Consider the following 24,526-nt stretch of genomic DNA (forward strand, 5'->3'; position numbering starts at 1 on the left):
AAAAAGTCATTTCTTCCCTCTCTGATATAAATTGCTTTTTCTTTGTATTGTTTACTGTAAGTGAGGAAAAAAAGATGCCTTTGAGGAGCCATATTTATACAAGTCAGCTGATTTGAGATAATACATGTAGATATGGTGTTACCCAAATGAAGGAACTCTTTTCAGAGGGCATTTTTGATTCAACATAGAGCACTTGCCAGCCTGTCAAATGTGGCGTGCAGACTTGAGTTCACCCTGCCCCGAGCCAAGCCGCACTGAGTCAGACTGCATTGAGGGAGATGCGCAGCCAGGAGGTCATGTAAGTTGGACTAGAAAGCTCATCACTTTTAGATGTCAACAGGAGTCACACTGAGTCGGATTTATAATAGAGCTGTACTTGCTTGCAATGTGTTTGTTTTCCATCAAGTGTTCATGGTGCTTCACTCCTGTCGGGATGTTTTCTTAGGGGTAGGGCCATGAAAAATGACTGACATCATTTTAGTGAAAGGACCATCAAATATGAATCCTCCCAAAGTAAGCTGATCTTGGTGCTAGTGGGTTACAGGAAATTGAATGGCTGGAAATGCCCATAACCCCTTATGTACAACATACACACTCAGATTCTGCTGATGGAATAATAATCCGGGTTTACTTCATTTTCAAAATGTTTAAAAATTAAGATTCAGAAACATTAAGCTACAGCGAAAGAGCAAAATGAACAAAATGCAGATTCATCCCATCTGCAGTGAGCTCACTTCAAGTGCCCATTTGGTTAATTAAATTTTATGAATCAACCAACTGAAAAGCTAAAAAGGTCATGTTCTCAAAGGGAAGGGTACCCTTGTTCCTCACTGCCACATGAGATATCAGATACCAATTACTGTGCCAACTTCAGTCAACAGGAGTCAATAGCATAATGAGCAAAGAAATTTGTTCATTTTATAAATTTGCTTCTAAATAAAAATGCAATGTGACTGCAATTAGATATTGAGCAGATGAAGTATCTGAAGTGTGCATCATCTCTGAGCAGCATCATTAACCTGCTTCTGCCAGACTGCCAACCAAGAATGTAAATGCTTTCTAAAACATCGCAATGTGTCAAGTTGTCAGCTAAAGCCCCCTTGTGGTATAAAATGGTCACTGCAAAAGTAGGAGTCAAACAAATGTCAACCTTCAGACGTTTTTTTCCCTTTTTTTTTTTTTTCTTCTTCTCGCAGACAGTGATTTTAATTTCAGAAAATCACAAGTTCATACACCTGCCATTTTCACTAGAAGTTATAAGCAAGGGTTTCAGAACAGAACAGGCTTCAACGTCTGTTACATGTCAAAGAGCTGCAGAACAGAAACATATTGGTATTGTGTCAAATACAGATATATATTTATATATATTTATAAAAAAAAAAAATCTCTTACCTTGTGACACTACTTTTAGACTACAGCCACAGTTCAATACTCAGCAATCTGCATGATATTTTAATGAACCTGCTAAACTTTACTAACAACTCAAAAATGTGGCTTCTCTTTGACTAGGTATTAGTTACAGAACATGCCTTCAGACACCCTTCTTTGCCATTTACTTCAGTGATCAGTCATTTGGACATTAAATTAATGGGACTCTGGTACAACCTGTGTGGTATCATGCTTCCCCCTTCAAGCCTACGCAAGCTGGAACAGGTCGAAAATAAAAGTCATTGTCAAACTAAGTTTATTAAAGGCAGATAACTGTGGTCTTGTAGTCAGGACTATCTATTCAGTGTTTAACTGCAGGGACATTTTTCATTTCAATGAGCTAAGTAATAAAGTCCAATCTTGCTCTTGTAGACAATATTGTTGATGTGCGAAGTGAGCCTCTTGATGATTTTACACAATATTTCTAAGAGAGTAAGGTTTAAGACAGAGGGTCGAAACAATCCATTACGATTAAGTGCTGTAGGTTTGTCCTTCTGGTGGTTGTGGAAGCTTCATATTTTCTTTGGACATCATTAGACGCCTTAACTCTTGAAGAACAATTTTAATGCTATAAGAATTCTGCCATTTTGCTAATATTGGTATGCTACGTGAATCCACCTGTGAGACAAAAAAAGGGGGAGAGGGAGAAAAAACAAAATATTGCGTAAGTCACAGAGACAGCACCCCTCAGTGTAGCATTATACTGCTTACATCCAAGCAATATTAAATGTAAAAACTAAATCACTTCTACATAACCTAAATTGTGACCAAACTTACCGTCCCGTTGGAATTATTTATCCCATTCATGCTAATTTTTGTTACAAATCTAACAGTCGGTGCCGTCTCTGGGTATCTAGGTCCACATTCCACTTTCAGACTGTATATCCTGTTCTCGTAATTGGTCTAGGAGTCGGAGAAAACAGCAAAGATAAATAAACGTGGGAGTACATGTGAATGGACATTATTGTCTGTATCAGAATAACATTCCTGATGCTACATTTGCTCTGCTTACTCTTGCTGGTCCAATGATCATGCCTGTCCACCGTGTGAGAGTCATGTCTTCATCATCCTCAAGGCCCCAGCTGACTGTGCCATCACCTTCGCCCTTCTGGCCCTCTTCAAGCTCCTCCAACAAGCGAAAATTGCGTGGAACTTTAACTCCTACAGCAAACAAAATAAAGATGTGCTATAAATGTACCAAATAAATGAGAAAACAAATTAAACCTTTTAAAACAGGCATGATTTGAGAACTCAAAGCTTGACATTTGTTACGGCAATGTGCAATGACATTTATGTGCGAGCAGCATATGGATAAAGCCCACATTTATGTGCCCTAAACAATTTAATATGCTGCTGCAAATACACACAATTAATCCACAATTTACTTCTCTGTGAGACCATCTGATAAAATCTTTATTTCTTATGTTTGTTTTTAAAGATTCATACCAATCAATCAATGACAGATGAAGGGTACAGTATTGATCAGTTCATTATAATGCAATCCTGTGTGAAAATCTCTAGCTCATTATTTAGTCCCTTTCTGATTCTGACATTCATCACTTATCCTACAAGCCTTAAAAATCAAATATGCCTTTTCTCTTTTATGCTCCAATAGACTGACAAAACACCAGGTAGCTCAATTTGATAAGTACATGAATCTGAAATCAAGAGCTCATAAAAAGTAAATCAGATATTATGGGAATCTTTTTATTCAATTATATCAATATCCAGAAAAGTAAAACTCGAGAAATAACTTGTTATTGCAGAGCTCTAACTGTGCAATTACAGAGTCAGAAACTCAATGCATTACCAGCTGTGTTTCCATTGTCAAGGACCAACTGTGCAAAACCTAAATATTGCAACAAACACCATTACACAAAAGTGTAATGGAAACACTTTTCTTGCATTTACGCATCACCGGATGTGATGTAGCTCATGCGACCATTTCATTTCAAGTAAAGATGGCGCCATATGGATGGATGAATGGAGTTCACAAATCTTTTCAAATAATTGGAAAAAAACATATCTGCCACCCTTGAGATAAAAAAAAAAACAGCTAAATGTGGGGTTTTACAATGAATAAGAAAATTAAATTAAGGAGAAAGTCTAAAAAAAAAATCTATGAGAATTTCTGTAGCAAGTACAAAACCTCAAAACAATAGTTTGTGGCAACCTGGCACACGCCGCAATTCTAACATCTCTTCCCACTTACAAAATCGTAGCACTGCGGCTAATGAGCTAAACCCCATTCAATAGAAACACCTGCAAATCGCAATTGTACTTTGTGGAAATGTTAGGAATATTGCTTTTATTTTGCAAAAAACTGTCACGGAAATGTAGATTATGAGAGCTCAAGAATGTCTAACATGTGAAAACAGGCCTGGTACAAGAAATTACATGACCGAATCCAGGAACAGACCACAGAACACATCTTGTATATGCTGCCAGCTGTGGGACCGCATCAAATTTGATACGTTATTCACAAGACAGTAACTTTATCTGTTGGTGTTTAACAGAGGAACTAGGCAGAAACCTGCACACTAACAACTGTTTGGAAACTATCTTGAGATTAGAAACATGTGAATCTGCACTGCTGATTTCTTACAAATGATTCAGTCACACACATTCAACTTGTAGCCAGTGTCGTAATAACCGATTTGGTAATGTTGTTCCAACCTACTCAAATGTTCAAGAACTGGGAAAAACTAAGTGAAAATAGTCGACACTGGCGTCAAAACAGAGGACATTGAAGAGTAAAATACTATAGTAAAACTAGCGCTATTAACAAGTATGATCCTGACAAACTCATAAAAAGGGAAATGAAAAATCTAAAAAAGTGTATAAGAAAAATTAAATTTACCATAACATTATTACCTATTACACATCATTAGACTTCAGTCAATCAGATTTCACAAATCAGTTCTTCATGTCTGCTTGTCATCGAAGGGCAAATTGCATACTATTTGCAATGACTACTTTAAAAGACTTCTCTGTTCTTGGTAAGCATTACAAACACCTTTAAAAAAAAAAAAAAAAAAAATATATATATATATATATATATATATATATATATATATATATATATATATATATATATATATATTAACGGTCAATTTAGCTCATTTCAGTAATGCTCCTTACAGCATATTTCAGATGCCAAGCCACAAGAGACTGCAGAAGAGAAAATGTTTCGGATAACAGGGCTGTAACTTCACAATTCCTCAGGTTGTACATTAATCTGCTCATAAGATTCTCTTCTCATCTACCAAACATTTCATGAGCTAAAAAGACAGTCTAAAAAGGCCTTTTTGAAGTGTAATTGTCAACAATCCAAATTTTCCACATAGTTACACTTACCTGACTTTTAGTTTGAGAACTGACAAAGTTAAGTGATAAATTAAGAAAAATTCTTATAATTAAAGTATTTTCTTCATGTTTTCAGCCTACATGTTAATCTAGGTCACAACTCAGCCTTCAGGAAAATGCCTCACTGATTTAGTTTGAGTGATAACAAGCAGACTGCTATTCTCCATGAGCACATTCAGTAGTCAAAATCCTTTGCCATTCTTTTTGTACATATTAAGTGGTTAAATTTTCCTCTTTCCCGCTGGTCTATACAGTTTTCTTCCATACCGTAGTTCTTTAACTGTGAGGAAAATAAGGCTACCCATTTTTAAGACAAACGTCTTTCAAGCTCCAGATGTGCAACACATTTTAGATCCCAGTGTAGTAACACAGAAGTTGCAACGGTTGGGTTAACTTATGTTTATATTTGATTTAAAGGTCAAATCAATAATCCATTTAACACAAATGCTTCACAGCCACACCTTGACAGAAAGATTTACAGAGCTATGCAGTAGACTGAAGTATTTCTGTTAAAACCGACTAGACTGGTCTCACTAACTTCAAGTATGGCTTGAAGTGGTTTCGGTTGAGGTAACTTCCTAGTTGTACTACTTTGCTGTAATATCCCCTGATCGTATGTGATTTTACAGATTTATGCAAAGTCAGCTCACATACTTTTAGATTAAAAAAAAAAAGAAAAAAAAAAGGGGGGAACCATTTTTAATCAACAATTTAAACACATTGCGAACAATTTTGCAAACCACGTTTCCTGTTAAGCGCTAAAGCAGATGTGGGTTCCGACTATATCCTGAAACGATACGTGCCATCTGCAGTAGCGCTAACATTTCAGCCATCTAAAGCGTTTCTACATCCCCCTTCCGCCCAACACCGGCAAACATCTGCCTCGTGGAAAGACGTGGCGGTGTCTCCATAATCTTTCCCTAGCGTTAAAGAATGAAAACCCTGATTATTGTTGTGGTAACACAAGCAAGAGAAGTGCTAATGAACGCAGGAGCGGGTCTCGTCTCTACATAAACATTTCCGTCAACGTTACGTTAATAGCAGCATGCGGTCGCAGAGAGAATATTTGAGTTTATATATTATATTGATAACTTTTATTTCCAGTTCAGTTAACCGATTATAATAGGTCGTGAAACGTTTAGCTGTTTATACTGCGCAACTTAGTCGGATAAAGGGAGTATCTGGTCGGACACGAGTTCGCCATTCACCGCCGCGCAGTGCTGGAATATTCTAGTCGCTATTAAGCTAAACTAGCCAGTGCAGTCTGCGGGTGTTTACTATGTTCATTAATAGAAATTTACACAAGTTCTTGACTACACATCACTAACCAAAGAGTTTTCTTGAGATAAAGCTATCCAGTATAAAAACTACACACGTCGATTGTTCACATCTGGTGCTCTTTGAGCAAACTCACGGGGATAGCTATTCACTGGCCTTTTAGCTAGTTTAGCACCACGACATAGACGGCTCCCGTAAAGATCAGCACTAAAGCATTAGGATACGTTAACCAGGAAAATATAGATAAAATGCCTTTATAATCGCTTCACGTCACCAAATCCTCTCGTTTACCACTTGTTAAAACAGCCCAGCCCAAGCTTTAGCCGCACTTAGCGCTTCTGTAGGCGTTAGTTTGAGAGCACACGAACCTGAGGAGGCCGCCATCTTCTTCAGCCGAGTCCAGAAGCACGGAGAGGTGTGACGTCACAGCGGTTAAAGCAGAGCGAGCAGAGGCGTCACGCCGGCGGACCGTCGCGCTGCAATGCAAGCTGCACTGCACTGCAAGCTGCACTTCATGCGCCTCACCACTCTCTAAAACATTTAGTCAGACTCCCAAGTTTCACAGAGCTATCTTTAAATTAATATTCAACCATCTTTAAGCTTAAAACAGATCAATGGGGATTGATGTATTCAGATCAGGAGCTGCATTGCGTTTAAAGTCTAAGTAAAAGAAAATAGCTAATTGTAATTCAAAACCACCCCTATTCTAAAACTTTATGCATTATGTATTTAGATGCCTAGTGGTAGAAAGAGCTCATTATTTGATACACGCTACTTTATCTAATACCTGCTACTTATATTCTCACTTTAAAACATTTAGGTATTTAACTTTCTTTGCAATATTACCATTTTGACAAACGTATAATATCTTTTGTGTTAATTTGCATTTACTTAAGACAGGGGTGTCCAGCTAGGGTTCTCAAAGGGCCACAACCTGCAGGTTTTCCATGCATCTCTGCTCCAACACACCTGATTCAAATTAATCAGTCATCATGCAGAACTTCATTGGCTGTTGGATCCATTTAATGTAAGCCAGGTGTGTTGGAACAGGGTTACATGGTAAACCTGCAGGACAGCGGCCCTTGAGTACAGACTTTGGACATCCCTGAGTAAGGATGGTATGTTGCCTGTTGCTCAGAAATGGGTCAATATAAAGCTTGTCATTAAACTTACTTTAACTGCTCAAGTCATATTTTGGCTAAATTGCGATACAAGTAGTTGTGCTCTCCTAATATTGCTGGTTGACTGTGCATCACTGCTGATCAAACCTTGAAACACGATTTCAGTTATTACACACCAGAATTCAAAAACTGAAAAAAAGTTACAAGTATTTTTCAGTGAACATTTTATTTTTCTTTTACCAGTCTATGCAAGCTACACTGCAGCAACAACAAAGACCGAAGAGGAACAACACACACCAAAGCAACATTAACAGAGCAAAATGATACTTAGGACATGGATAGCAAACAAAAGGAATATACTTTTAAATATCAGCTCAATTACTCGCCGCTTTGTGAGTTTACCCCACCTTTTCAAACAGACAGGACACAGACCAACTCTTTAGTGAGTCATTAAGTAATTCTTCATGTCTAAATCTGAGGATAATATACCTAAGGGAACATTTGCTTATTCAATTATACAAACTTTTTTTATTTATTTATCTGGCAAAAAGTAGATGGACCAAGGACTTAAAATGAAGAACTGTACATAATTGCAGGGCACGCCTCAAGCAAGCAGCCGAACAGTTTTTCCAGTCACTGTCAAGTAATCCTCATCGGCCAAGGCTCGCAGCGCTTCATCAAACAGCTCCTTAGTGATCGCCTGCAAACAGACATGAGTTATTACAATAAGAGAGACAAGTGTTTTAAAGACAACTATGACTGAATTTCATTATAATTGCCACTGCAGGAGTTAGTTTATAATTTGGTTCACATGAATCCATTTAAGTTCAAATTATTTGCGAAGTAATAAATGTATTCCTTTTCAGGTAATAGCATTCTACATTAAAGCATTTACTCTAATCTATCAATTAAAAGTGGTGAGTGTTCTACATATCTTACTACATATGGTAAGATTGTTCTACATATAGAAAATATTGGTTTAAAATTGAGGCACTAAAACCCAGTAAAACCCGTACAGTTTCAGACTGTCCTCTGAGATCATCAAGCAGCTGCTGGTATTTCATGGCTGGGGTCTTTCCTTTGGCCTGGATCAGCTTCTTCAGGGCTTGGGCAACTTCTTCCTTGCGCTTGCGAGCTGTGGCACTCATACCTGTAAACCAGCAAAATAATTGTGAAATACACTTTTCTTGTGATATAAAATATTTAAGATTGGCTTCATTTCTGCTCAGTTTTGATTTAGCAATATGAAAAAAAAAGAAAAATGTCATTCCATCATGGAGAATTAACCTACATTTCTTGTGTCCAATAAAAAGTCACAGTAGCAGAAAGTTAATATTTGACACTCAAAAGGAAAGTTGGAGAAATGTCCCTTTAATAGCTCAAGATGCTCAGTGCCTGTTGGAGAAAGAAAGTCTTCATGCTGCATGCATACCTGTTGTCAAAATAGAGATGTCAACAAATCCTGTCCTGGGGTCAGTGGCTGACTGTTTGAGGGCCTCTCGGTGCAGCCGCTTGGCCTCCTCCACGTCGATGGTCTCCACCTTCTCTGAAAAGCGGACTTTGGCGTGAGCTTCAGCCAAGCGGATCAGTGACTCGAGCTGTCTGGGATAGGCAGACACCATCCCATGGCCACTGCCGATCTTCCTCATGTCAACATAAGCCTGAGGAAAACAAGGACCAAGTTAGCTGCAGTCAAAAAAAAAAAAATATATATATATATATATATATATATATATATATATATATATATAAAGAAAAAAAAAGCCAAAGCTGGTTGGAATCTTTCCCAAACAAATATATAAAAAGATAAAACAAACCTCAATAAGGGCCTGGCTGGCTTCCTCGCTCAGTCTAGGATTAATGTATGTCCGTGCATACGCGATGTAGTCCTTCAACACGGCCATGTCAAGGAACTCTTCCTCCATCTGCTCCTCACTCTGGTAGTACAGAGACACCAGGTGGTGAGCCAGCCTGCGGTCATAGGCTTCATCCTGGGGATCCAGCATCAGGAAGATGAGGTCGAATCTGATGGAGTGAGATATGTATTGCTGAAAGTGGCGGCACCATTTTTTGCATCAGAAAAGCTATAAGCATTAAACTGTTAAGTACACCCTTTATATTTGCACCACACCACTCAGCACTAAATTAAGAAAAAATGCCAGATACTACAGGTGTGGGGTGCAAGGTCTTAGGGGGATCACGGGGAGAAGAGTGGGCGGGTCGTGAATGCAGGCAGAAATGGTAAAATGACATAACTCATTGGACACTAGCAAGATGGAGAGATATAGATCAAAAAAGCAGCTACACCACAGAGTGGTCTTTGAGGTGGCAGACTGTTTCCCTCTTCAATCCCTTCAGAAATACAACGCAGTGGTGGCAGAACAAAGGTGGTCCTGAATCATACAGGTCAGAACCATTAGCGCTGTTGGACTGGCATGGGACAGCAGCCCCAACAGGGTCTGGTGGGAAGTTCCACTGATATGACTTCACTTTGCTGTCCAACACCAGATGAGGATCAGCAGGTAAACAATAAAGTCCGGTTATATTTTTACACCCCTCAAAAGCACAAAACTAATCCCATTGCAGCAATATTTTAATAAAACGGTCTGTAAAAGTCAAAGTCTGAAACTGGTGAAGCTATTACAAGTTCCCATGCGTACAAATGCATGGGTGAGCATCATTTCTACACCTGCATGATGGAAAAATTGCCTTTTTTGCATCTAGAGGGAGCGGTCTGAGAGTTTTTTCAAATAATTTTGTGATGTAGAGGAGCACCAAGTTGACATCTACATCCTGAAAACAAACCTGGTTGTACCCTGTAGAGGGCCTTGAGTTATTTTTGCCCCAGAAAATTGACATCACAATTAATACGTTGTTTACAGCTCAAAACACACATTTTGAGCTCTTCACCTGGAAAGCAGTGTGTGAGGGAGCTGGATGTTCTCAATAGTTGTCTTTTTGGGGTTCCACTGAGATTCTACAGGGTTTGCAGCTGCCAGCACAGCGGTGCGAGCGTTCAGCTGGCAAATGATCCCGGCCTGCAGGAAAAGACAAAAAAAAGAGAGAGAACCCATAGCTAAATTCATTTTGTGGGTAAACCATACATGTTTGACTTGCATATGCTCCAAAAATTGATAAAAAAACGCATTTAAAAAAAAAAAATCTGTCAATCATACCTTGGCAATGGAGAGGGTCTGCTGCTCCATAACCTCGTGCAGCACCGAGCGCGTGTTGTCACTCATCTTGTCAAATTCATCGATGCAGCAGATGCCGTTGTCACTCAGCACCAGGGCTCCAGTCTGAAGGACCAGCTGCCTTGTTTCTGGATCCTTCATAACGTAGGCGGTGAGACCCACGGCACTGGAGCCCTTCCCTGAGGTGTACTGGCCGCGGGGCACCAGGTTGTACACATACTGCAGCAGCTGAGACTTGCTGGTGCCAGGATCGCCGCAGAGGAGGATGTTCACCTCTGCACGGAAGTTTCCCCGACCCGTCTGACTGAAGTCCTTGCGAGTGCCGCCAAACAACTGCAGCAGGATGCCCTGGAAACAGAGAGAGGAGGACATGTTTGAAACAACAAAGTAAAGCACGAACAAGAAGAATGTTTCCCCCCCCCCCCCCCCCCCCCCATGGTGGCACAGCCACGCTGAGATTATATATATATATATATATATATATATATAAATAAAATCTATCAAGGTCAAATTAATGTCTAACAAAATAAGCAAGGAGAAGCATTTATTTCAGTTTGGTTAATTTTTTTTTTTGTCTTGTCCTGTTGTTCTGGCTTCAACGTTGTAGTGCACAACTGTTATATAAAAAATAATATACCAAAAATAAGCAAGAATATGAAAGGATTTTGTGTTAAATTTGCTGAATAAAATCAGAATAAAATGCCAGAATTACAGGGAAAACAATAGAAGAGCTGAGAGCAAGGGTGCAGCTTATATTGCATATTCCAACCCATGTTTACACCTCTGTGGGGAGGGGATGGTCAGGCGGTACCGCCTTAACATTCTTCCATGGTGGAGGAGAAAAAGAAAAGCCTTCACAAATATAGACAGTCTATGTATATGTTTAGGGGAAGGGAATTTTTGAAAGTGGTTACAGAGCAAAAAGGAATAAAGGAGGGGAATGTTTTTTAAAAGGTTGAGGTTGGCTAGCAGGTTTATACCAGTATTCAACGTCCTGCAACTCAAAATAAGCTCCAACTGGCTGGACCGGTTTGCTGAGCGTTTTTTTTTAGTTGCAAAGTATACAACCTCAACCACAAAGCCACCAGTTTACCTCCATTTTTGGGAAAGCTAACATTTCTCCTTTTTAAATATAGACGAGCTAACGGTGACGAACTGCAGGGATATTATTAGATAATCCCTGACCAGCTGGTACGAACATATGTTAAAGTGGAGTGACCACGACCATTAACCGCAGATATACTTATACTCCCACCTTTATCTCCAGCATACCCGATTTAAAGGTTTTCAACTAGATCCCAACACACAACAGCAGAAAAACACAAGACAACAAGCAAAATAAATGAGACGTTAAATTGGGCCTCAGTATCGCAGGAATAACCCGACACACCTACTTCACCATGGTCACAAAGAAATGCAATCACAGTAGTGAACTGCTCCCATTCTCATCCCACCACCCACCTTTTTGATGTCCTCGTGTTCGTAGATACTTGGTGCGAGGGTGGAGGAGAGGCGTTCGTAGACATCTGGCTTGGCTGCCAGCTCCTTCAGAGTCTGCACTCGGTCCTCGGTGAACAGCTTCTGTTCGGCCTCTTCATCCAAGCCGTGCAGGCGCTTTTCGTCCGTCTTGCGGAAGTGGATGGCGTCAATATGGGTCTTGTAGACCGACTTCACATTGCTCTGACGGGGGTTAACGCGCATAGGGACAGCTCTGTAGATGCCTGTGTGGACAGGGTTAGGGTTACAAACCGGTGGAAATATGAAAAGGGAATGGCGGATTAATCTGGTTGCATTCTTTCAGGGAGGATTTAGGAGATCTTACCAGTGATGTTCACTCTGTCTCCTGGCTGCACTTTATCAACTAGATCATTATGAGCATACACAATAGTGGTGTGAGGTGTCTGGCCAGCTGGCATGTCTTCAGGAGACTCCTGAATTTTGACCTGTTTCAAAGAGACATCGATTTAAAAAATAAATAAATAAATAAATTTAAAAAAAAAAACAGATGCCACGACACGCCGCTAATTACCACCTGACACATTCTGAGATTAGGCGTCAATGAGAAGTAACGTGCCCCAAAAATCAGCCCCACCAAACTCTCACCATCTGTTTGTCTGAAAAGACCGAGCGGTTGTGAACCAGTGCCAGGCTGTGGGTGGTGTTACAGTGGCGACACACAGCCGGCTCAGCGATGCGGCCGCGATCCACCTCCACGCGGGTGCTGAAAGCGCACACCTGGCACTGGAAGAAAGCCTCCTGCATCTCTGGGATGAGTTGTGAGGTGCGGATCACCATGCCACTGATGGTGATCAGCTGATCGATGTCTGTGGACCCAGAAGGAACAGAAGCTTTAGCATCAAGCTGATACTTTGCCGTTCACAGGAATCCCACAGGAAATATGGGACGGAATATTTTTTCACATGCATTCATCTGGTGACACAGTCTGGATTGGCGAACAAACGCATGCACCTACCTTCTGGGTTCAAGCTCCTCATGTTTCTAGTTTTTAGGGCGTTGTAGGGGCGGACTTGGATCTGGTACTCAAGGATTGAGTCAGGGAAACGCTCAAAGAAAAGCTCATTGACAGCCATATCGAAGGTTGGAATGACTTCCTGCAAAGTAAACAAGGAACTTATTTATGACCATCACTATGCTGCAATTTGTTAGTTGGTCATGTTTTAATTGTAAAGAGTCTAATTACAGCTTTAGCATTTAGGTTTGTCTTTTTTTTTTTTTTATGTGAAATTTTACTTTGAGGTTGTGTGAAAACCAAAAGGAGATGAAGACCACTATAAAAATGAATAAATTATCACTTTATATCTTCGGTTAAAATTTGATTTTGGATGTGATTTTGGATGTGACAACTCATAACATATTTGATATTTCACCTGTGGGTAGCAGATGAGCTGCCTGTACAGCTCTGCATCAAAGGCCTGCACATGCTGACAGTTCACATTCAGCACTGGATCGCCGACAACACTGATCTGAGAGATGCAGAGAGAAACAGCAATAACGTTGAAGATATCTAAAATATAAAAATGTTCTACTATAAGAAGAATTTAAAAAAATTTAAAAAAGCATTAAAATTAGCATTTTGGTGTAAATCTACACGGACATTTAGAGCAACAGATCAGGAAGTGAATGAAGTGAAAACTACACTACCTCTTCCAGTTTCTGCATGTACAAAGGCTCGTTCAGGTCCAGACCGGCATTTTCATCCTCTGTGGAGGTTGGGTCAACGAACCTCTGCAGAAACCTCTGGAGGCACAGAATATAACGCTCTTACAAAACTAAGAGGAGACACCTAAAGACAGCAGACGTCATGACTTATTTCATACCTGGAACTTCTCTTTACAAGTCCCGACATTGACATCAGTCCCCCAGATCACCAGTCTCTGAGCTGCATTTGGTTCACTGGCAACAGCACCGTCTGCACTTGGCTGGGAGAAGATGGTGAACAGTTAACCTTGAGATTTAAGCTTCACCAAAGTAAAATAAAACAAAAAAAAAAAAAGAGAGACCAGCACCGTAGCGCCGACTCCTCCACTGACCGGCTCAGAATGAAGATCAACTTGTGGAGCTTTCCTGACTGATCCCAGATCAGGGCGTTGCCTGGCTGGTGTGCCACGCACTCCACTGCGGGGGGTCCCTTCAACCCTTGAGCTGGGGGTCCCATACATAAGAGGAGAGCTCATGTCCACTTCATTTGGCAGGACTGTAAGAGTTACATTAGAAAGATGAATACAACTGCCAATGAATTGTCTTCTCATACAGGCCGCAATTAAAGCAGAGGTACCTGAGGGACGAGGGCTGGAGAACAGGGAAGTGTCTTGTGGCGCTGCAGGACTGAGTATGTCAGTAGCCGGGGAGGTTGGCATTGGCATTAGGTCCCCAGTGGAGGAGTCCTGGCCTCTGCGTCGTTGAGAAGGAGGCGAGGTGGGATCCTCGCTACTTGCTGAGGTCACACAAGACAAAACCAACAAAATGAAAACCAGAGACAACAGCACATTTCATCAGGAGTATCGAAAGGGAGGAGAGTTAACTGAACGTACGTGTGGGCGGATTGGTGTTCCTTCCACGTTTGCGACCAGGAGTCGAACTTGGAGAAGACATTCTGCAGAGATTTCTGTCGAGAAAAGACATTTGAGTGACTTGGCTGTTTTAAAAGGTCACGTACAGAAAACTGAATGTGTATACATGCATTTTATCTTCATTTTCCTACCATCCCTGTTTACATTTATGTGCATTGAGTGCGTAAACACTCAAATGTGTATATACACACACAAACATAATGCTAAGTAATCGCAAATAGTGATAGAAGCGAAGGGGACAGGAATTCCACTTTTCCAGTATTTTACTCGTCTGACTACACTCTGGATGTGTGTAAGGAAATTAAATACTTAGCTAGTGTCATAATGTCATATCTCACTAGAGGGATGACAAAGACATCCATCCTAACAGATGTAAACTCTATGCTAAAGCGAACATGCGGACATGAAAATTGTCTATGTGCCCTGATTCTGTGAACAACTCCCTGTTCAGAACCTGTCACACAGTTTTATACTGATCAACTATGATCAAACTACAGGAAAATTAGTATGCTGAGGTTTAAGGTAGCCTACAATGATGCAATGATGTTGCAACTCTGCTGCTTGGTTACCAAGCTTATGATGTTTCTATTGTAAATGGGCATATAACAGGAGAGATTGTCTTCATCATGCTCCTTTTCACCCATGTAATACTCTAACTCCATGTAAGACTATACTTATTAAAGCATTAACATGGATTTATATGGAACCACTGCAGCCAAACTGCAGTTTTAGGTCAATTGGGAGTTGAATGGTTTTGTCAATAACTCAACTAAGTTATTTAGAAACTGAACAATCAAAATTAAACTTATACATGTTAACTGTGTAACTAAGACGTATTTTTTCTAATGTAAATAGTCTTAAATGTGTCTTCTTTAGTGAATTCAGTAATAAAATACACTCCGGTCCACCATTTGACATGTGGCTGCAGGGAGACAATGACATTTCACGCGCAGTTTTTAATCTACTTCGCCTGCTTTAAAGTGAGCAAATATAAAGCAAACCCGCCTCGTGCACGTTAAAGGAAACCCTTCCAACAAACCACAGTGTGTTTACATTTCAGGGGCAAGCCGTTTTTAATATTAGCGGAGAAAGAAACGTTTCCCTTACCTCTTCTTTACGACCTCGTCTGAGTTGTTGCAGAACTGGCGCGAAACTCGGCGTGACGCATTTTTCGCGGGGAACTTTACACCAATAAAAAGCCAGGACCCGCCAGGACTGTCCTCCTCTTTCCGGAAGACTCTTTGAATTAAAAGGGGACCACTGTTGCCGTTTTATTACTATAGCTGCCATTAAACGTACAAGACTGCTTTGAATCATATATAAATTAAACAAATATAGTAGTAAATCACTATATATTCATGTTTATGTACTTCGAATTATATTACAATTTTCAACACAAAGTCTTGTGCCAATCAACACCCACTCTGATTTTGGTTTGATCCAAAATTGTTTTTTCTTTCCTTCTTTTTCTTCTTGTTTGGTTTGATCCAACCATGCAGAATACAACCTCTTCAGTTTCAGTTCACAACGAAAATCAATGTTTAGATTGAGAAGACTTATCCGTGTGATTTCTGTTGCACACTTCAACTGGTAAAATGTGTTTTTCTGGTTACTCTAAAAACAATAATCGACCCATAATTCCACCCATAATCGATAATGTTTATTTATTTACCTTTATCATAATTTCCTCCTATATATTGTTAAAGTAAATTTTGTTTGTTCAGCGTAAGATCAGCCGTAAGTCAGCTGGACTCACCTGTTCTCTCATTATAGGAACCATTTCCCATAGTTTACTTAGAGGTTCAATGTGGTTAGGTGATGTTTTAGTCTTCCTCTACTGTCACATAGATAACCTCTCCCCACTCAAACCACTTGAGGGAGGGCAAGGGAAATTTATTTGAGCAGCATTTTTAATACATAAGGCAACTGTGTATCATTAAGATGACAGAAAAAAGCCTGATGAGTTTGCTCTCCTGTGATCCAGTTAGGGTTTCCTAATGAGGAGCTCATTCCAGGCCTTGTGGCACTAAGTAAGTGTGAAGTTGGATGGAACTTTAAGATGAAGCAGGACCTTTCTGGTAGTGTGTCTGTTTTGGAAAAATACAAGTGTTTGCTATTTGTTTAAACTGTTCCTGAGTTTCTCAGATGCCTCAGGCACATGAGATGACAACACATTCCCTTTTCTTTTACATACAGATCCTTTGAGGAGACTTCTCTATTTAAGATTTATTTTTTAACCCAGGTTTTACTGTGCTTGAGCATATTTTGTTTGTTTGGCACTTTTTCATGAGTGTTGGGAGAGGAAAGGCAGTTTGTGAAATTTGTTAAAATAAATCTGAAAATGAATGGATGCTTTGTAGTACATAAAACATACCAGTGAAACTCTCCAAGAGAGCCAGAAAATCTTCTGTTGACCATTTTAAAGGGCAAGTCTAAGTTTACAGAAAGCAGTTATGGGTGATAAATGGAGTGTTAAGCTGGATTTTAGAGCAAGTTAGATGACTTGACATTAGTTTGACACATCTCATGAACATGTATAGAAGATGGCGTGAAAGGGACAGATTTAAGGAATAAATGGAGAAATAAGTTTTAATCCAGCATCTACACATGTATATGGGAACATCTATACCACGTTCCTGTGTCCAGCTGGGAGAATAAAAAGGCTAGGATCCCGTGGGACGTCCTTATCCAGACTGATGCAGTGATAGATGTACCGATCCTGAACAGCAGCAACTTCAATAAGGGACACAAGAAGCTTTAAAATAACAAAGTTGAAGGAAGTTGGAAAAAAGATGAAGAGTGAATACAACTGTGGTGCCAGTGATAATCTGAGGACTCAGGGCTGTGAACTACAACTAGTAGAAACAATCCAACAGACCACTGAAAGGCCAGAAATGTCCTGCTGGCCAGGAGCACCATCAGAGATGTTTGTCCAGAAGAGCACAGTCCAGGTAGTAGTTAGGATACTGCAAAGAACCCTCACATTCTTGGGCCTCTGGTGGAGTATCCAATCTTGAAAGAATGGCAGCCATCCACTCGAAGAGTTTTTCTATTTTTATCAATCCATTAAAATATTTATATATCAGATGTTGTCTTATAGTGTATTGTAATAACCTTTATTAGCTCTTTTAAGATAATTATGGGAACCATAATAGGTCATTTCCCCAGATAAAACACAGTAGTCTTGAAAAAATAACGTGCAGATACGCACTCTGACCACCTTGTGGTGCAGTTTCCATGTCACAGGGGAGTATGAGAGGAAAAGTACTGTGAACTTCCAAGGTGGAAAATGCTGGAAACATTTCCAAGAAGTGTCAGTGCACATGTGTGATTTAAGGGAGCCTCTTAAAGACACCACCAGTAATAAAAGAACACTAGAAATATACCACTCATGTTCAATGTCTACTAGCATGCAAATATTTAAAACCAAATTGAACATCCTTATACTTTGTAATTCAACATACATGAGTTTTGTTGACACCACTATGACACAATTTATCTGGCAAATAAAGCTACTTTCTACTTTAAAAACTACTTTGACAAAAAGGTGATTGATTTTCAAATTTCTAAAGGCAAAAGTAATAATGTACCACATGGAATATTTTTAGATGACATCCACAGTTTTCTAAATTTGTGGGCTATTTCTTCACATTCTTTCCCCAAATGCTCTCATTTTAAACTTTTAGCTTTAGTGCTACTTTTTCAGCAACGTCCGCGTCAGACGCTCAAGTCTCATGGATAAATTAATGATCATCCCGAAAACGCTGGAGCACATCCTGCTCCATGTAAACAACTCTGAACCATTCATACAATCATAGTAAAAAGTTGGTGGCATGAGCGCCACGCCCCCTTTCCCCCAAATGGGAAGTTAAGCCACACCACGTGACCTCCTTTCACACTTGGACTGGTTCGTGAGAGGGCGGCGTGTGTGACGTCTGCGGGGAAACGATACAAAACACTGCGCGAAATTAGTGCTGCTTCAGAGAAGTGACAACCCTCAGTGTTTTCTGTGACAGCCACCTGACAGGTAAAGCCCAAAAGGACATTTTAAAAAGGAAGAAAGGCGCCTGCGCAGGAGCGGGGAAATTAACCTGCGGGCTTACGGTGCAATAGTTGCAACACCTGTGGGTTGTTTGTTTTTTTTTTTGTTTGTTTTCTTTTTAAAAAGGTAATTTTCTTTCTCTACCACGTGGAAAAATCAGCAGGGTTCATGTGTGACATATACAGCCTGGACTCTCATTGCGTGTCTCCACAATGCAACATGAGTTGGGCGATGGAGCCTGCTAACTTCTACGAGAGCACCAAGCTGGGCGGCCCACAGCAGGGGCTCTGCAAGCCGGGCGGCAGGATCGACGGCGCGGTTGAGGACAGCACCATGGTGGAGCTGAGCACCACATCTGCCATATACGACGATGAGAGTGCCATCGACTTCAGCCAGTACATAGAGTCCATGACAGCCGTGCCAAACCTGGAGCTGTGCAACGACGAGCTCTTCCTCGACCTGTTCAATACTGTGAAGCAGGAGAAAGCGGATTTCTTCAATATGCAGACATCCGTGCCTCCCGGTGGCATGCAACAGCCGTCAGCCTCGTACACATCAGAGAGGAAGCTGGAGGGCTCGCTGGAAAAGGGGGCGTTCAGTGCGCCCATCAAGCAGGAGCCCGACTGGAGTGACAGCGACATGTCTTCATCCTTACCGTCTCAGATTGAGACCTGCGCACAGACCTCTGTCAGCCTTCCAACGGGACAACCCACTCCCCCGACAACCCCGGAGCCCGTCTCTGCTGTCAGCTCCGCCAAATCCTCTCCGAGGAAGATGAGCAGGGAAAAGGGGAAGAAAATCGTCGACAGGTTCAGCGTGGAGTATCGACAGAGGCGAGAGAGGAATAACATTGCAGTGAGGAAAAGCAGGGACAAAGCCAAAAGGCGCAACTTGGAGATGCAGCAAAAGATGATAGAACTGAGTGCTGAAAACGACAAGCTTCACAAAACCATCGAGCAGCTAACCAGAGAGCTCACTGGGCTCAGAGATTTCTTCAAGCAGATGCCCAACTCCTCCTTTGTGGGCTCCACGAGCGCAAATAGTCGGTGACAAAAATCAATCTTCTGTGAACTGAGCGTTTAGCAGACATACCTCAACAGACACTTTTAACCATCTGTAACAGATGTATTAAGCTTACCATAATGGCACTGGAAAATATGTTGTTGTTGCTGCCATATTTTTGTGGGATTTTTTTTCTCAATTTAAATTATTTTACCACTGCATTTACATGATATACCTGATATGGTACGTTTTTATAATTCCAAACTTTGTATAAGAGCCAGAGCATGATCTTTTTATATAGTTTGTATGAAACCTTGAAAACATCTTGTTCATTGAATCTCTAATAAAGTTGCTGAAAAAGTGCAGAGCTATCTGGTCTTATGAGTAGTCTTTGCATGTGTCATGATTCATGTTGAGGGAACAACTTCACACAAGAAGTGCAACAGGAAATGGAAAGCAAAGTCAGCAAAAAATAAACTTTTTATTCACAGCATCAGTAATGTCAAATACAGAATCAAATGGGTTGGAAAACAAGTTTTTCTTTAAAATAACCCCAAAAAGTGTGGGCCAGGTCAGAGTCACATCTAAGTTAATAAACCACGTGGGTTGATGTGACTGACTGCATGCCACTGGCCTACCCTTGGGTTGTCAGCTCTTGCTGCACAGGATCACATATTAACATAAACAAGACCTTGTCTTCTTCAGCGCAGCCTCAAGCTGTCAGTGAGGCCTTCAGAGGGGGAAGAGAAGGATAAACTGGCTCAGACCAAGGTCCAGTATGCAGATCTTTAGGGGCAGCTGGAGCCTCACAGACATACTTCTTCCAGGCCAATCCAGAGGGCTGGCTTTCTGGTGACGACTCGAACATAAACAGGGATGGGACCCACCTCTTTTCCCAGGACACTCTCCACATCGCAGCCTTGGAACTGAACCAGGCATTTAACAAAGACAATCATATGTGTTGCAGAGTTTCGCACTACATCTCTTATTTAGATCATTTCTGCTTACAAATTGAAGATTACTTTTCTAATTTCAAAAGCAAGAAGTGTTGGCCTGCAGTCTGACATTTTATCTGAATGCAGCTAACACCCTGACCTTCGCCCTGTTCACACTGACCAGCAGTAATTCTGGTGATTAAGAATTATCCTGCACCCATGGGGGAGCAAAAGAAAACATTAATGCTGCACTAAAACTACAATGCATTTGATTGATTAAGAAAAACTCCACCACCTGCAGATTATGTAAGCCATGAACAAGAACAACCCAGCATAAACACTGCATGCAAAATTTAAACACACACAACCACTTAATACAAGAGAGGGTGGAGAATTATGTCATGATTCTGGCAGCACATTTTCAGCATATTTTTTTTTTATTTTAGTTTTATTTATTTTTCTCTCTCTCTTTTGTGTTGAGAAAGGACTTTATCACAGCGACATGAAACAAAAGGCAGGACATATTGACAGATCAATGCAACTTTAGAGTTGAGCCCCGAACTTACGTAACAATGTGATAAAAGTAAAAAAAACGTACCTCATCACCTTGCAGTGCTGTGGTGTTAAGGACAGACATGATCGTCTTTTGCTGCAGCTGTCGGGAAGATTAAAAGATGTAGAGTCAGTAATGCCTTTTTAATTATCACCTTGGTGTTGTAAATGAAAACCCAATGCCGCACCAAGAGATTCTCCTCTCTACTGAGTAACATCTGGAGAGGGTTCAAATATGAGCAGGCAGATAAGAACACAGATAAACTTTATCAGTTTGGCTCACTTCGATTTGTAATTACAGCCAGAGAAGGTTTTCTGGAATCAAATACCTTCATGCAGCCATGCGTTATCATTTCTTCACCCTTTAACAGTGCAGAATATAAACTCTATCTTTATGAGTGCCCTTTACAAAGAAGCATCCAGGAAACATGAGATAACTCAGTATAACACTCATGGATCCTTCTATAGGTCTTTGTCTTCAAGCAGGCTTGAGGGAACTGATTACTCCCCCTCCCACCCCCTTCTCCTTTTAGTATGATCATACACTAAAACTAAAACCACTTATATGCGGTTTTTTGAGCTTTACAGGAGATGATTGATACCATTGTCATGTTTATTTTACAATATGAAACAAAAAACTCAGTTTGCCTAGCTTAGCATAAATGCTACAAACAGATGGTAACAGTGAGCAGACTTTTCCAGAGTAACACTGAATGTTACTGCCTGAATGTTTAAGTCTGACTGCTCAACACATCTTTACATATTGTTTGTTTATTCTGTGCACACACCAAAATGCAAAATGAGCTTTTTAAGCACATTTAAAGTGGCCGAATGATGAAGAGAGACAATGATGTTTGCAGGATATCTTTCTAACTTCCTTGCTGCATTTCATAATTAGTTCTGAAAATATAATTATCAATTGTTCAACTTGATTTGGACAAATCATTGGCATTGCACTTTTTTTGTTTTAAATGCCATCATAAAACAATGTAATGTCTAATTGTAAAATTACACATGGAAGTCACTGAGGAGGTACAGAAGTTAGATTTAAAGCTCAATAGTTTAATATTCACAATTAAAATCAGTATAGTTGATAAAATAGTGAGTAAAGTCGATGCTTTATGGGGGCTGAACAAAACAACCTAAACAGAGTCTTCATGGTCGTAACACTCAACAGACATTGATAACATATTTTCTATTTTAATAAGTGGGTTAACATCTGTACAAACATAACTGCTTATCTGCTATTTCCTGCCATGTTCCTTGAAGACTTGCAGATACACTGTGTTGAACAACTTGCAGGTAGTTAGAAACATTTTTTTTTATTGGTCCTGGCTAAGAAATGGTCCACACAGGACTGTATGCACAATGTAATTTCTATTTTTCCACAAATCCTGTTTATATAGGGTAAAATATTTTGGGTATAATACTGATTTAGTTTCCTTTTGGATTAAGTAAGAATCACATTTTTTCTGTCTTTAAGCTAAGCCAAGCTGTTTGCCTGCTACATCTGGTCTTGCAGAAAATAAGTGGAATTGATCCTGTTTATTTCTCGGTATTTTTAACTGAACACAAAGTAATACTTGAATAAATCTAAACCATTTAGGATTAGTGAAATTCAGGTGATGCATAGCCTGATATGTTCTCACCTTGACCTTTATGGTGCAGCTGCTTAATGAGGAAGATGTGAGGAACACCTCTAGCTGGACCTTTGTGTCTGGTTTGTCCACCACTGATTTACAAGAAGCACAGTGGAAGTTTTGACTGAAAAGAACAAGTAAACATATAAGTATTTACACTCACATGATGCTTTTACTTTTTTTTTTTTTTTAAATAAATAATAACCATACTGGTAACTTACAGCCATTCATTTGACAATTCTAAGTTGTCACTTCCACAAAAACTGCAGGCAGGCCAAGAATATGCGGTGTTCTCATCCACACCAACTATAACTCCTACAGACAGAAAAAAAGTTACAAAATAAAAAAAAAATTAGCCTAACAAGAAGGAACACTGATAAATGATCTACACACTGGTTTCAGAGTATGTTTCTCAGAGGGTGTCAGAGATAAATGGATCCCCTTCCTTTTTATCTGAGATTGGAGTGATAAATGCAGCAGAGATGAACTCCCTACCAAAACATCTCAATTCATCTAATCTCACTTGACAATCACAGTTGCTGCCCTACAAATGGAAACACTGCACCAACAACAACATACTGAATCCCTAACCTAACTTTTTGGTAATTTTAGGTTCGAGTCTTTCTTTCTACACTGATGATTTGCAGGGAGTACTGTTGGTGCGCACGTGCAAAAGAGTTTGGCTGTGCATGTTTGGTCAGGTGGCTGAATGAAAATAAAACAGAGGACAGAGCCAACGGGGTTCACAGTTTGATCTTCACCCTCAAATATGATGTGAAGTCAGCAGATGCAGATTATTATGTTTAAGCTGCTATACTACATCGGCATAATAAGAAAGAATCAACAAAAGCTTCACAACAAGGAATTTGAACTAAATCTTGAAGCAAATGTGGTTAATAATTGCAGAAAGTTAGTTTACCATAGTTTCAAACAAACCTACTTGAGAGGGTTTTTTTCCCCATGTTGAAGCAATTGCAGTAAGGGGTAACCATGACTGATTTTTGTAAACATTTAAATAAAAAAAAAAAAGAAAAAGAAAAGAGAAGATTAAAGGGATAATGAAAAAGTGCCCTATTAACAGTTCATGTCATTAAATCGTCCTCAACAGAAAGCCTCATGGGGAGGAATCCTGTTTCATTGTGCTGCAAAATGACATGACAGTGGACATAAATCCAAGAAAAGTTCATGTGTTTTTATTTCATAGTCCCAAACAATGACAGCCTGATGACACAAGGCTGAACAACAAACAGCAGAACCCAGTTTCTGGAAGCAACATCAAAGTGTTTTGTTGTGCTGTAAACTTTTATAAAGAAAAATCAAGTGGTTTTCTTCCCCTGAGACAAAGAAAAGATTTGGCCTGTTCTGCAGGAGTCTGAGCAGAAGAATCGCATGAAAGGCCACAGGACTCAGTGAAAGACAATGAGACAAACCTGTGAGAGTGCAGAGTGAGTTGGGTGTGGTCTCCAGACTCAGGGGATCCAGTCTCACTGGTCGTGGCATGGTCTCTTCCTGGGGCTCCGTCACAGGCAGCAAGAGTAAGTCTGGCCTTGTTGTGGACTCTGAGCTTTTAGTTTCCTCTGGATGAATGGAGCACACCTCGACAACAGACTGTTCCACACAGAGCAGAAGCTCTAGAAGGGGGGGGGGGGGGGGGGGGGGGGGGAGGATAATAAAAATGAAAGTTTGGTTACAATGTGACGAACAGTTTAACTTAACAAATGTACCAGTAACAACAAAAGCACCTAATCAGATTTACCACAGCTTCCTTTGGAGTAAGAAAAGGCATTCTTTAGCTTTTAAAGAGATGCGGGGAACTCTCCCAAAAACCTGAATAACACTGATATGGTCAACTGTTAATTTCTCAGAGATGTGCGAGA

The 24,526-nt window shown here is 40.2% G+C and overlaps 4 protein-coding genes across 5 annotated transcripts in view; 1 reads left to right on the forward strand and 3 right to left on the reverse strand.

The window, feature by feature from the left end:
* Positions 1-1,667: 1,667 nt before the first annotated feature.
* ube2v2 (ubiquitin-conjugating enzyme E2 variant 2) lies at positions 1,668-6,489 on the reverse strand. The gene is made up of 4 exons (XM_079243661.1): positions 6,441-6,489; positions 2,441-2,589; positions 2,206-2,331; positions 1,668-2,046 (listed from the first exon to the last, which is right to left on the reverse strand). Exons 1-4 carry the CDS (start codon positions 6,454-6,456, stop codon positions 1,900-1,902), a joined length of 438 nt encoding a protein of 145 aa, XP_079099787.1. The 5' UTR covers positions 6,457-6,489; the 3' UTR covers positions 1,668-1,899.
* Positions 6,490-7,510: 1,021 nt separating this feature from the next.
* mcm4 (minichromosome maintenance complex component 4) lies at positions 7,511-15,608 on the reverse strand. 2 transcript variants are annotated; one of them, XM_079244237.1, is made up of 17 exons: positions 15,586-15,608; positions 14,440-14,513; positions 14,184-14,342; positions 13,939-14,102; positions 13,726-13,827; positions 13,550-13,645; positions 13,276-13,371; positions 12,861-12,999; positions 12,491-12,711; positions 12,210-12,330; positions 11,849-12,108; positions 10,370-10,735; positions 10,104-10,231; positions 9,011-9,218; positions 8,626-8,854; positions 8,210-8,343; positions 7,511-7,893 (listed from the first exon to the last, which is right to left on the reverse strand). In XM_079244237.1, exons 2-17 carry the CDS (start codon positions 14,498-14,500, stop codon positions 7,798-7,800), a joined length of 2,580 nt encoding a protein of 859 aa, XP_079100363.1. In that variant the 5' UTR covers positions 14,501-14,513; positions 15,586-15,608; the 3' UTR covers positions 7,511-7,797. The 2 variants fall into 2 exon arrangements, with proteins under 2 accessions (XP_079100363.1, XP_079100362.1); XM_079244236.1 differs by having other exon boundaries at positions 13,939-14,342.
* Positions 15,609-18,474: 2,866 nt separating this feature from the next.
* On the forward strand, positions 18,475-19,889 carry cebpd (CCAAT enhancer binding protein delta). Its single transcript, XM_079244380.1, has one exon. The coding sequence runs from the start codon at positions 18,689-18,691 to the stop codon at positions 19,568-19,570; it is 882 nt and encodes a 293-aa protein (XP_079100506.1). The 5' UTR covers positions 18,475-18,688; the 3' UTR covers positions 19,571-19,889.
* A 95-nt stretch (positions 19,890-19,984) lies between these two features.
* The window catches only part of spidr (scaffold protein involved in DNA repair), a 41,990-nt gene continuing 37,448 nt past the window's right edge, over positions 19,985-24,526 (reverse strand). Inside the window, exons 16-20 of the mRNA XM_079243208.1 lie at positions 24,080-24,280; positions 22,871-22,964; positions 22,659-22,773; positions 21,056-21,112; positions 19,985-20,448 (exon numbers count right to left, since the gene is read on the reverse strand). Of these exons, the coding sequence (XP_079099334.1) occupies positions 20,329-20,448; positions 21,056-21,112; positions 22,659-22,773; positions 22,871-22,964; positions 24,080-24,280 (587 nt within the window). The 3' untranslated portion in view covers positions 19,985-20,328. The remainder of the gene's footprint in view (positions 20,449-21,055; positions 21,113-22,658; positions 22,774-22,870; positions 22,965-24,079; positions 24,281-24,526) is intronic.

Source organism: Telmatherina bonti, assembly GCF_933228915.1.
Source record: "Telmatherina bonti genome assembly, chromosome: 7".
In the NCBI taxonomy this organism is placed as follows: domain Eukaryota; kingdom Metazoa; phylum Chordata; class Actinopteri; order Atheriniformes; family Telmatherinidae; genus Telmatherina; species Telmatherina bonti.

Excerpts from the sequence above, each read along its gene's own strand:
- ube2v2 (XM_079243661.1), bottom strand. Across the intron at positions 2,332-2,440 it reads TGATCATTGGACCAGCAAGA|ACCAATTACGAGAACAGGAT; the intron begins GTAAGCAGAGCA and ends TCCGACTCCTAG. Across the intron at positions 2,047-2,205 it reads TAAATAATTCCAACGGGACG|GTGGATTCACGTAGCATACC; the intron begins GTAAGTTTGGTC and ends TTTGTCTCACAG.
- mcm4 (XM_079244236.1), bottom strand. The coding sequence starts at position 14,500 with ATGTCTTCTCCAAGTTCGACTCCTGGTCGCAAACGTGGAAGGAACACC. Across the intron at positions 12,109-12,209 it reads AGACAGAGTGAACATCACTG|GCATCTACAGAGCTGTCCCT; the intron begins GTAAGATCTCCT and ends CTGTCCACACAG. Across the intron at positions 7,894-8,209 it reads TCAGAGGACAGTCTGAAACT|GCGATCACTAAGGAGCTGTT; the intron begins GTACGGGTTTTA and ends GTCTGTTTGCAG.
- cebpd (XM_079244380.1), top strand. The coding sequence starts at position 18,689 with ATGTGTGACATATACAGCCTGGACTCTCATTGCGTGTCTCCACAATGC.